At 34.8% G+C, this 12512-nt stretch overlaps 1 protein-coding gene across 3 annotated transcripts in view; it reads left to right on the top strand.

The window, feature by feature from the left end:
* Positions 1-12512, top strand: part of FSTL5 (follistatin like 5) — a 288154-nt gene that overhangs the window by 237444 nt on the left and 38198 nt on the right. For 2 of the 3 annotated variants that reach the window (XM_086611644.1, XM_086611645.1), the window contains exons 10-11: positions 4890-4916; positions 8103-8221. In XM_086611644.1, the coding sequence (XP_086467770.1) occupies positions 4890-4916; positions 8103-8221 (146 nt within the window). The remainder of the gene's footprint in view (positions 1-4889; positions 4917-8102; positions 8222-12512) is intronic. The other variant, XM_086611646.1, reaches the window with a different exon arrangement.

Raw genomic sequence — 12512 nt, forward strand, 5'->3', positions numbered from 1 at the left:
CGCTGTAGTTGGCATAGTTGGAAGCTTTGACATTGGCTGTTGCGACAGAAAAGTGAATGTAATGACATTTATTACCAATGTGATAAAGAGGAGTAGGATACAGAATTTATTTGAAAAGTGACATTGTAGTACCCTCTTTTTCATTTATTAACAGAAACATCATGGATTTTTGCACTTGTTTTTTCCATCCAAAGAGGATAAGAATCTGTACTGCTGTTAGTCTGCTGCAGAATTTCATGAAGTACTAAGGACAGTTTACTGAAAAATGTGCGACCTATTACCATTCAGCCCACACAGAAAATTAATAACAAAGATGAAGAATAGGCTTTCAGATCTTATATTAGCTACTCGTAATCAAAGGCTGGGCCTGAGCACAAAAGCAGAGAATAGCTATACAAGGACCACAAAGAGTGATTTTTATGGAGCTGTAAGTGTGCTTAAAAAAAAAAAAAAAAGAAAGAAAGAAATCCTCTTTCAAGAAAACATGGATTCTCCCCTGTTCTACAGGGTTGGTGGAGGGAGAGAGTGACACACTTTAGGGTTCTTTTTGGATGTCAATATAAAAGGCTGACAACAAATGCTGTAATAAAATAGCTACTTTAATAAGATAGACTAAAAAGAGGAATATAAATTGTGAGTAAATCTTACATTCCCTCAGACACTGGGCACCCCGTGTTCATGTGATATCAGATGAACTCTGGATGGATTTTCCCACGGCACACTGTGCAGATCCTGTCCATGGAGAGTTTCCCTCTCCCTCTCATACTGTGGTGGCTTTTATCTTGTGTAAGAAACAAAACCATGTATCTTCTGACAGGTTGCAATGTTATCTCTGTCATGACACCCACCAGTGTGCCGCGCGAACTATAATGGGCGTTCCAGGATATACCCTTGTAGCAGCTAACAATTAGCTACCCATGCTAACATACAGGCTTCTCAAGCCTTAAGTGCGAGGCCCTCTGTAGCACACATAGCCTGCTCAAGGTCACTAACTCCTTGAATATAACATCTTCTGCAAGGCTCCCACTGCATCTTCTGATATTATTCAATTGCATGTTGTCCCAATACCTTTTTTTTATAAAGCAGGGAAATAGAGCACAAGAGAAGACGACGTTCCGTCTTAAGACCAGAAAGTTTTACTGAAATCTATCAATAATTATGTATTTTTACATCTTGAAGTTTATAAATATGTGAGAATTGAGTACAGAATGTGGCTGAAGATGTTAATTTTTGCTTAGCTAAAAAGCAAAAGCATATTAAACAATATGTTCCCTAGCGTACTTTCCATCTACAGATATTGTACGTGTTCCAGCATTGCAGTCTTTATGTCAAGACTGAACATCTTTCTTGAATACAATTTATAGGACTGATTGAAAAAATAAATGAAGTTTCTTGATCTCTATTAGCTGAGGTGATATCTGTTATTTATGATTTTATATTGTACTCTTAAATAATGTTTTGTTTTTCTTCAAACTGACTTGTTAATTTTAAATTTAATAAGTGTAGGTCTTTTAAAGCACTCTTTTTACCCTGTGAAAATAGACTTTTTGTCCTGAAAATAAACTGATAAAAAGTTGGGAAGGAAGTCATCTTCTGGCAAAGAAGCCTTACCTGTGATGGATAGGATCAGATCAGAGACCTTTTAAACAAACTGGATGTTCACAGGTCGAAGGGTCAGGATAGGATCCACCGCAAATGCTAGGCAAGCTGGCCCATTGCCTTGCGAGCCCACTGTTGATAGTCTTTGAAGGATCGTGGTGATCAGGGGAGTTTTCTGTAGGCTGGAAGAAAGCCAGTGCCACTTTTCAAGAAGGAGAATCCAAGACAGGATAAGCCCATCAGCCTCACCTTGATTCCTGGGAAGAAAGTGGAACAAATAACCCTGGAAACTATTCCCAAAAACATGAAGGATGAGAAGGTGTTTAGGAGCAGTCAGTGTGGATTTACAAAGAGGAAATAATGCCTGGTCAACTTGACAGCTGTCTGCAATCAGGAGACTGACAGGTGGATGAGGAGAGGCATGGATGTTGTTCATCTTGTCCTTAGAAGTGCTTTGGACGTTGTGTCCCATGGCACCCTTCAAAGACAAACTGACGAAGTACAGACTAGATGCGTAGAGAGTGGGGGTGACCTGAAAACTGGCTAAACTGCCATGCCCAAAGGTTGTGATCGGTGCCACCAATTCTGCTCAGAGACCAGTCACCTGCAGCATACCCCAGGGCTGTTTCTTTCCTCCTCCTGTCTGACAAAGTACAAACAACTGATTTAACACTTTGACAAAGGGAAACAAATATAAGCACCTTAGCATTCCTTCTTTGAAGTTGTCAGCTTTTATAAAGACAGACTTGACTGCATAGTGCTCGCAAAGCAGGTGTCATATTTAGTTGATAGGAAGGACAGTAATATATTTTCCCAAGATCTTCTTTTGGTCATAGACTGTCTTTGGGGAGACTTCAGTTGCTTTCATCCTGCAGTGAAAAAAAAAATATATTCTCTGTAGCTCTAAAGCTGTAAGGATATAGTTAACTCTTAAATGTTCTTTTCGTATAAATCAGCATCTTTTTCTTCTTGTCTAAACAATTCAAGATCTCTTAAACCTTTCAGTTCATTCTTTCTGTAGTTGCAGTACTGATGATCTAATGATTCCATCTCATGATTGCAACTTATATTCAGGGATCTAGTTTAGGAGAATAATCAAATAGCTTAAACATAAGCAGTCAAACATTATTTAGAATAGATGTGTTAAATATTCTGTTCGTATCTGCCACTGAAATATACAGTAAACCTAATCTATTTTGTGCTGTCAGCACTGGCTCTAAATCTGAGTGTCATACTGGCATCAGCAATTTAGTCACCAAGATGTTTCATTCAGAGCAGCTGGATGTCTGGAGGACACATATCCAGCCAATGTAGTCAAGACTTCCTTCAAAGCTAGTCTCTTCTGAAAGTAACAGCTGAAACCAGAAGAGCAAGTATAAAGGCAGATCGCTGCGAAATACAGTTAAAACTTTTTGACTCCATTTTGACCTTAGCAGCAGTTCAACAGAAATTCTGCCTCCTGATGTAAAGGCTTACTACTTAGCCTGAGTAAGTGACAAGATGGCACACAATGTTAATCTTGGCTTTTGGTGGTTTATTGGATCCTAACGGTTCGAACATTAAAGGAAAGTCAAGGGTGATATTTGAAAATAATGCACACATAATAGTCCAGAGAATCAAACTGGTGTAAAGTTAATAAAACACAGACTAAGCGTGTTTGAAAATTGCACTGATGTTCTGTGTTGGGAAAAGGGAACTTTTTTATTCTAGTGTTCAGTATCACTTCAATGCTATTACTGCTACTTTCTTCTTACATAGGGATGTAAGAACATCTAAGAAGTGTACAACAACTTTGTACACTTCAAAGCACCTTCATTTTATCACCAGATAAGTGAATGACACAGTTTAAATACTTTGTCTAAGGTCGTACAATAAGATATCTCTGTTGAGAGAATTTGTGAAAAAAAAAAACAAAAAACAAGAAATAGTAGAGGAGAGGGAGAGAAAAAACCAAAAGCCCAGTAGCTCTATTATCCTGAGCCTCTGAATCATGAGCTTGTCAGAAAGTAGACGGACACTTTTTCTAAGGACCTTTCTATATATTTGAAGCTCTGTGTATTCTTTCAGAGCACAAGAATGAGAGAAATGCTGCACTGCATAAGGCAAAAAGCCCATCTTGGTCCTGTCTTCAGTGGTGCCCAGTAAAAGATGCTTGGGAAAATCATAGTATCCAGAACTTTTCTGGATCAATAGTTGTTTCTGTTTCTACTCTCAACCTTGAGCAGTCAGCAGCTGAGGGACTTTTGTGTACCAATGTAAGTTTTAGTAATGTGTCTTCTATTACTTTTTCCACACTTTTTTAAAAGCAAATTATTGTTTTTAGTTTTTGCAACACTATGTTTCAATGCACAACATCACAATTTCCTTATATCTGGGTGTGACATACACGTGTTCTCTGTGTTGTGCTTCTTTCCTTTGAATTTTTCTCTATTTCTTAAGATCACTACCTTACAAAATACTTTGGTTTTCAGTGACGATGTTTTAAACAATGTATTCCATAACATGCTGAGCTCTAGATATTTAAAATTTGCACAATTATATTTACTTTCTTGCCCAGGCAGAAAGAGAACTATTAGGATAGCTAGTTTTCATTCATTTCAAAGATCTGAAATCCAACCGTGGTCAAGATGGCCAAATATCACTTATGTTTTCATGAAAAAAAAAAAACCCACAACTTAAACACTTAGTTGTTTACCCTAACAAGTTGATTATAAGCCGTCTTATAATTCCTGTCTTGGTGTTCCGAAGATAATGGAAAAGATTATACATCATGTCAACTTTGGTGGCATGGCTGTGTTACAGCAATACAGAAGAATATCTTGTATGCTTTTTGATTTGGCATGTTTCTCTCATAACTATGTCCTGAAATAAATCTCTTCAAAGTCCAATGCTTAAAGGAGATTATGAAAATTACATCACCTCTAATTAATAAACATAATTTATGTGTATACAAGCTCCATATGCTTTTTGTAGTGGATTATGAAACACACTACAGATAGAGGCTAATGTAGTTAACCTGGGGGAGGAGGGGGGTAACGGGGAGGGGGGTTGGGGGGGTGATGGGATTTACCCTAACCCAAATAACTATGATGGCCAATCACGATTTTGTCACATGACATAAAAAACTTCGTTTAATCTTATTGTTAATTCACTGTTTCCATTGATTTACCTGTAGAAGTATTTTAGTGAATCATAGGTTAAACCATCATAATTGTTTCAGAAATGAGATATCATTTAATGGGTTTTTTTTCTTGTTCATTCGTGTTTTCTTTCTCTCTTACATGCTGCAGTTGCAAACATATTGTGGCGAGAGCAAGGTACTAATACAGATGGCTTTTTCATGTTTTCTGTGTTATGATGAAATGCCCATCTATTGTTCTTTTTGTATGTTTGTTGGGGTCTTTTTTGTTCATACTCTACATTACAGTAATTACCTTCCTCGTTGCAACATTTGAGGAACTTAATTTAAAGAAAAAATTCTAGCGGAAAATAATCTTTTAAATTCTCATGCCTACGTGAACTGGTTTTCCATTTGGGGAGAGAGGGGGAAATAAGCTGTTCAAAAATTTCAGATAATTACTGAAAGGGATACAAGAAGGAGCTTGGATTTAAAATGTAGACCTTTAACTTTTGGTTTTTTGCTGACATGATAAAGCTTCCAAGCAATCAGCCTATATGCTCTTGGGATTGATCATGTATGAATCATTCTTATTTGACAAAATTATGAACTGAAGCAGTTTAGTTAAAATTGAGGTACCTATTGTTGCTTAAGGACACAAAGCGTTTTCTTCTTATACTCAGAAACGCCTTGTAAATGTTGAGAGGGGGAATGGAGGCTTGTGTTTTGCAGCTGACTGAAGGATAAATAGAAATACAGACAGTATCAAGTGTTAATTACATAGAAAGCATGGAAAGTATATTTTGCTGGTGAAGACAGACATGAATTTTCATATATATGAGATAATCTCATAAAGCATGTTGCAGAAAAATATCACAATTGAAGGATTGTCATGAGCTTTCATTTCTTTCCTCTAAGTAGCCTGTTCTTTATTTAAAGTTGCAATTCAGGAAATAGTGTATTTCAGGAATAGGAAATATTTCAATTATTTCCATTGGAAGATTGATAATACTATAAGTGGATCATGCTTTGCTATGAATTCATGCTGCAAATGATATTTCTGCATGTTTCTTAAAGATTTATTTTAAATTAATTTAGAGATTTAAAACTTTGATATTTCATTTGCCTAGTAACCTTTGACATTTCCCAGTTTGTTTACAAATATGAACTAGTTTTATTTTTTATATTCCTGTTTTGCCAGTTGCTCAGCTGGTACAAACAATCAGTTGCCTGATTATAGTGGAGCTCAGCTGTGATCCTCCTGCTCTATTGGCGTTGCAGAGTACAAATGACGTGTTCAGTTTCACACAATTCTACTGATAACAATTAAACAAGTGCACAACAAGATTCTAACACCTAAGTTTTCAAATGTAGGGTATTCTTACTGCTTATTGCAAAAGTATCACTTGTGTTTTATCTTGTGTTTTAACTTGAATAAAACTGAAAACATGATTGGCACCCCCTTGATTTTTTTAGAGGACTCTGTTTTCAAGTCAAGTCCTGAGTTGCTTTTGGTGGTTAGAAAGCACTTAGGAAAACTTAAGTTCTGTGACAATAAAGACCAATTAAAAATAGTATCTTACCAGAGTGCTTATGGTAAAGACATTCAAATTTCTCTGTGACTACTGTGAAATTAAAGAGAAAGCAATTTATAGTAGAGATTGAGAATATGACATATTTTCTAGAGCAGATTTTCTTTATGTCCCCCAAGTTTCTCATTGCCCAAACCTTGTTTTTCCAGCAAGTATTGTCGCTGGTTGCTGTGTCAAAATTCATTTACAAGAAAGCAATACCCTGAAGATGCCAATAAGCATCGCCACTAACGTCTCTGGGCCATGCATATTCTTGTTTTCTGTTATCTAAGTATTAACAGATAGGAAGGGAGGGATGGCTGATTAGTAGGACAAAGTCGTGAAACCTTAGATAGGCTTTAGTGCCTGCAATGCATTTTTGTATATGAAGTACAAAAAGTCTTATCACAACTACTTGCTTGTGTAAGTGTAAAAAGAGTGTGTGTCAGAAAATCTGAAAGGATTTTGAAGATACATTGATTTGTATTACAATAATACAATATATACACAAAAATAAATATATACATATATTAAACTATAAATATATATATATAGTTTAATATATAATAATATATAAAATCCCTCAAACCACCACCATATTTTGAAATCAGTGTTAGCCAGTTTAAAGTATAGATTCAGTCTAAATGAAACAAATATAATTGCATTTATTGTTGTTACTTCTGGCACTGGATTATAAATGTGCTGGGTTGAGTTTGATTTTATGGAGGGAGGGTTGCAGTATGAGGTCAGATGTCTTTAGAGGAATAGCTTCTGCAGTTGTGAAGAAGTGGCTTTCTTAAGTGATTAGATATTTGTATAGATTAGATATCCGTACAGGTGTTTGTAGACACATGCTCAAAGGAAGAGTTTTTGGGGTCATAATAACTTGGAAGGGGGTACTATTTCATTGGATCCACAGGTAAAGGTTCTTATACAAACTAACTTCCATAACTCAGTATTGATATGGAAGAAGGATAGTTCTTACTGGGTCTCCTTCACTGATTCTGAAGAACAATTTGGTGAACTTTACTATTCAGACATTGGAAATAAAGCCTTAAAAGTTTGGGCTGGGTTACTATGCATAAATATTATCTGTACATTCGAAAGCCTGTCTTGAAGTGTTGGCAACAGAGGAGGAAGTTTTAGGAGTCTGTTTATTGAATGTCTGCATCACTTTGGGCTGTTCAGCTGATTTACTTCCTTACATTCTGGTAGTACTTATTCTGCTAATAACTATAATATACTTCAATCAATGACACCAGGGAGAAGGGAAAACTTTCTTTTGTCCCCAGCCAGCTTGACATATTTATTTACCACCAAGATACAATTAGCTCAGCTGTAGATCTCTACACTGTGTTCACTGGTAGGGCCAGCCTAACCCCAGGCTTACCTCCAAAGTCCAGCTGCTCCTACAGGGTGCAATGTTAGGCATTTTTTAAAGAAAGACCTTGACATACTATCTTACATAGGCTGTATGGTTTACTTGTAAAGGCATACAAAAGTATCCCATTGGCCAGAGTGGGCATATTACCCTTAGAGCATCCTATGCTCAGAATAGACATATATTTCTAGATCTGTATTCATAAAGATGCTGTCTTGCTAATGGAGAAAACTGTGTGAAATTCTGAGTAACATAACAGTTTTGTTTTACAACAAAATATTCCACAGGATTAGCTGTATTAGCACTATATGCATTAACAAAATTGATCTCATACAAAAAAAAAAAACGATGAGGTTTTTAGTTCAAGACAAGGATTTTCTCTTTTTTTGTCATTATTTAATTTTATACATTTCAATGTGCTTTTGTTCCTAAGGTCTGGGAATTGGGAACATGTTTTATGTTTTTTATGAAGATGGCATCAAAGTAATACAACCAGTGGAATGTGAATTTCAGAGACATATTAAGCCTAGTGAAAAACTCCTCGGTTTTCAGGCAAGTTCTTTTTTTAAAATTTATTTTTAGTGTTTTCTCAATTATAGTTTTCTTTAAATAAGAATTTGTTATTGCTAGTTTAGTGTTTTCTGCTTGATAAATTCAGACATGTCTTCTCAATTAATAATTAGCTTATAATGGCAGAGTCAAAATTTCCTGTATTTTCTGTGATGAAATTCAAACTTTCAGTCTCTTTTTTAGATGACTATTCCCTGTATACTTTTCAAACCCTTTATTTTCTTTGACTATATTTCTCTTTTCCCAGTCTTTTCCTTTAACAGCTCTTTATTTCTGTTTGGGTTGTTGTTGCTTTTTCTCCCTTCCCAGTTAAGTGAATCTCTATGAATCAGGGATTGATTCTCTATTAAGTATAAAATCTACAATTATTATTTTTAATATTGTCTTTTTTTCCACCGGGCGTTTGTCTATATTAATCTGTCTGCTATCATGAGGAAAATCCCTATCCTGATAAACATTCTTATAGCTCCACTGAAGTTAGAGATGAATAATGCTTTGACTCCAACTTAAAATTCATATAAGTAGTTTCAATAACTTTATTGTCAACAGGTTTGAAGCTCATTTCACCAAATTCTGTGCATTCCTGGAGCAATTTCTATGTAGCATACATGAAACAGTATTGTATTCTCCACTTCCTTTTTTTTTTTTTTGTCGTTTTTCCTTTACTGCTAATCAAATTGCTAGTTGACATGATGCATGTTCTCACTGGAATACTTCACACTGTTCACTACATTAAGACTTGTTCCGTATGATCTATTACCTTTCAAAAATACTAACTTTTTGTAATTATTTGGATTTGAATGAGTGACCTTGAAATACATAATAACCCGTGAGCTCTACACTTTGGGTTTTTTCCATAATACCTAAAGCACACTGAATTAACAGCAGAACTGTCTCAATGGAATTTGCCTCTTCAGTTATCATTATTGATGTCAAAGGCTGCTGTACTCAGCAGCAAGATTTATTTTAGTGTGAATAATTATGCTTTGAACAGCTAATCATACGTTGATTTGTGCTGCTTAAGTGAAATTAGGTTGACACAGCCAAAAATAAGTCAAAGAGCTTTTTTATGGCTGTTTAATTCAAAAGCTGATTATTTAAGAAGTCTGTTAAAGTTTTATTGGTCTAAAGCGCAGCCTAGATTTTAAGTGTATTTTTATGTAAATGTGGTAATAATCAAGATGGATAAGTCAAACTTGTTTCCTTTTTGTAACTTTCAAATTGAAGTAGCATAATGATTATGTCCTTCTCTGCCAAAAAAAAAAAAAAAAAGAAAAAAAGATACCACCAGGAAAGTAGGCTACTGGATAACTTTCATGTTAAAGTAGGTATAGATTTGTCCTTCTTTGGATATCTTTGGTTTGTGGTTAGGTGTGGTAAATATATAGCCAGAAATTAGGCTTTATATCTACATGTACATCATTTTGCCCATTAAATTCAACAATATTTATACTTATTCCCCTTAACACTGAAAACATCTTCCCTCAAATACGGTGGTTAATGAATCTTTATTCCTGTAAGAGAAATCAGAAATATTTGGAAAATAGTTTTCAGTAAAAAATTTTGAAATTCTGAAAAAAAACTTCAAGATTACTTTCCTCCTAGAAGAAGCATGAAACAGGGGTTTAAAAGAATTCCCTGCATATACCATTAATACTACGATAACAGTAGTATATTCTTGAAAAAACTCATTAACTCTGAAGCTTTAGACCACCGTTGCCTCCTTGCAGAATATTGTATCTTCCTCAAGCCTTTTTGGAAAATCTATTTAAATAACAGTAATAAAGTATTGTTCTGTCTCAGAATCAGATTTTTATCAATTTCAGCATGTGATCATTTAGTGATAAGAGTTCATGTCATAAATTGCTTGTTAGTAATTCTCTTTGACTCTGTCATGTAACTTCACTAATCAGAAATGTTGTAATACTGCAAGTTTTGAGGTGGCTTTACATAGCCTTTCACATCTATGCAACTGTCTGTAATAGAATCTTCATCACTTATCTTTTAACGTATACCTAAAGGAAATACATGGTTGCTTGAACCTCTCCCATTTCTTTACACTTTTCTGAATTAGCAGTTCAAGTGATAAGTAAAACCTCGGCAGACCTGTCGCATCGCCGATTATTTGCTGAAGTGTAGGAACATTTCTAAATTCTGCAGCATAGTTTTGGTACTAGGAGTGTTACAGAAAATGTCTGGGTATTATACCTGGTACTACAGTGCTCGTCCCTGGGTTTCCTGTTTGCCTGTCAACAAAATAAATTACCCTTAGCTGAGCTCCTGTAAAAGAAGGAACTCATATTTCTACATGGCATTGCATTGCATTGTGAATGAATATTGCGGTAGTTACACATGTACATATTTAAGTATGCTAATTTTGCTAAAGGTAAATACAATGTCTCAATAACTATATGCTTGAGAACCCTTATCTAAATATTTAATTGCCTCTTATGCATCTGAGTGTCAATACGGCAGAGCACTTTAATGTGTGTCTAATAAGAGAATCAATTAAACTTTCATTGTGTTTAAAGTGAAACAAAAGATTTAGTGCTTTTCTGGATCATCATTGTTCACAGGAAAAGAGCTTCCTACTCTTATTCCCAGAATCTCCTAAATAATTTGAGTCTTCTAAATTAATACCAAATGAAAGTAGACTTTTATTAAGCTGATAGTGACAATTCTGGATGTATAGGGATGGAAATAAACATATTTCTGTTTTCTGATGCAGGTTGTTGTTTAATTATACCAGCTTTGACAGCCGTTTATTTAACCTGTTGTCAAATAGATTCTTAACCATGGTCCAAGTATAGTCTTTCAGCTGCTAAATGTCTCATCATTCTGAAGTGTTTGGGGCATTTTCCTCACTAGCATGCAACCTCTATTTATCTTCTGCAAATTAATATTATCCAAAGCCTTTAAATTCTAATTGGTATGCATGAGTGTTTTTATTTTCCGTTCCCAGTGAATCCCAATTAGAATAATTATTTCAGGGGGCTGGGAGCAGGCAAAGAAGCAATTGAAACATATGCCTTTGTTGAGACCAATGGAAAAAATCCTTTTGATTTCAACATAATCCTGATTTCCTCTTTATTACAAGAACTAGTGCGTAATGGCTATCTCACTCTTCAACATGTGCTGAAGGTGGGAGCAAAATACTTAATTTCGAAATAATTAATGTGATTACAGGCCAGAGCAAAGTTTCCACAAGAAATGAACTTGAAACACACTTGTTAGTCCACTGAAAATGTTTTGGTTTGCACTCTTACTGCACAGGAAAAGTAGTAAATACAAGATTATTAGCCTTTATTTGTTGAAAAAAGCCATGAAAAAGGTCCACGGTCTGATTTTTACTACAATATGTCAAAAAAACAGTGACTTAAGGTACAATAGGCAATATATAAATTCATGTCTTAATACATGCACTGTTGTAACCTCTTGATGTCACCTTACTCTTAGACAGTCATAGCATAGATAGACATTTCATTATACTGCTTAAAGAACTCAAATCTTGTTTAAAACACTGAGCACCCTTGCATTAAGTGTAAGTTTATAAACACAGAATTTGAATATATAAATCTACAAGTATATGTTTTCTCTTGAGGATTTCTTACCCCAGACTACCTTGAAAAACTTTCTCTAAGGATTTATTTTCCTCCATCTGCTGACTTTTTATAGGGCAAGTGACTTTCTGATTAAAAAGTCTGGGGAAAAAAAAAACAATGAAATAAATTAACGTTTTATCAGGTGTTAGTTTTTTTTCAGAGAGAATGAATTAGGAAAAAGTAAATTGCTGACATTTGAATTAGAAGAAGAAAATGATGGTTTTATGCTTATATTTTAAGGAGAAATTATTTTAACCAATTACCCAACCACTGGGGAAATTAATATAGAGCCTCAAAATTACTGCCTGTAATGTAAAAGAAATCCAAACTGTCTAATCAGATAAATGTTAACTTTTCAAAAGCAAGATTTCAGTTCTATTGATTGAGGCTATTTCTGGGACATCTAGGTAAATGTGGATTTGAATAACTAGAGAAACAACTGCATAAACCAATTCATGCTGGGGGAAAAAGAGTGGTTTGGATATAAGAATTTTGGTGCATAATTTTCACTGTTACTTTGGAGAAACATTTTTTTTTCCTTTTATTTTAATTTTTCAGTTTTTGAGGCAAAGTGAGAGTTGGCATTGGATGATAGAAATATATGACAACATAAACAGTATTCTAGAACCAGTAAACTGCATCTGTCTATGTAGATTTTTTTACTTTAGATC

This window comes from Tauraco erythrolophus, chromosome 5 (assembly GCF_009769465.1).
Source record: "Tauraco erythrolophus isolate bTauEry1 chromosome 5, bTauEry1.pri, whole genome shotgun sequence".
In the NCBI taxonomy this organism is placed as follows: Eukaryota; Metazoa; Chordata; class Aves; order Musophagiformes; family Musophagidae; genus Tauraco; species Tauraco erythrolophus.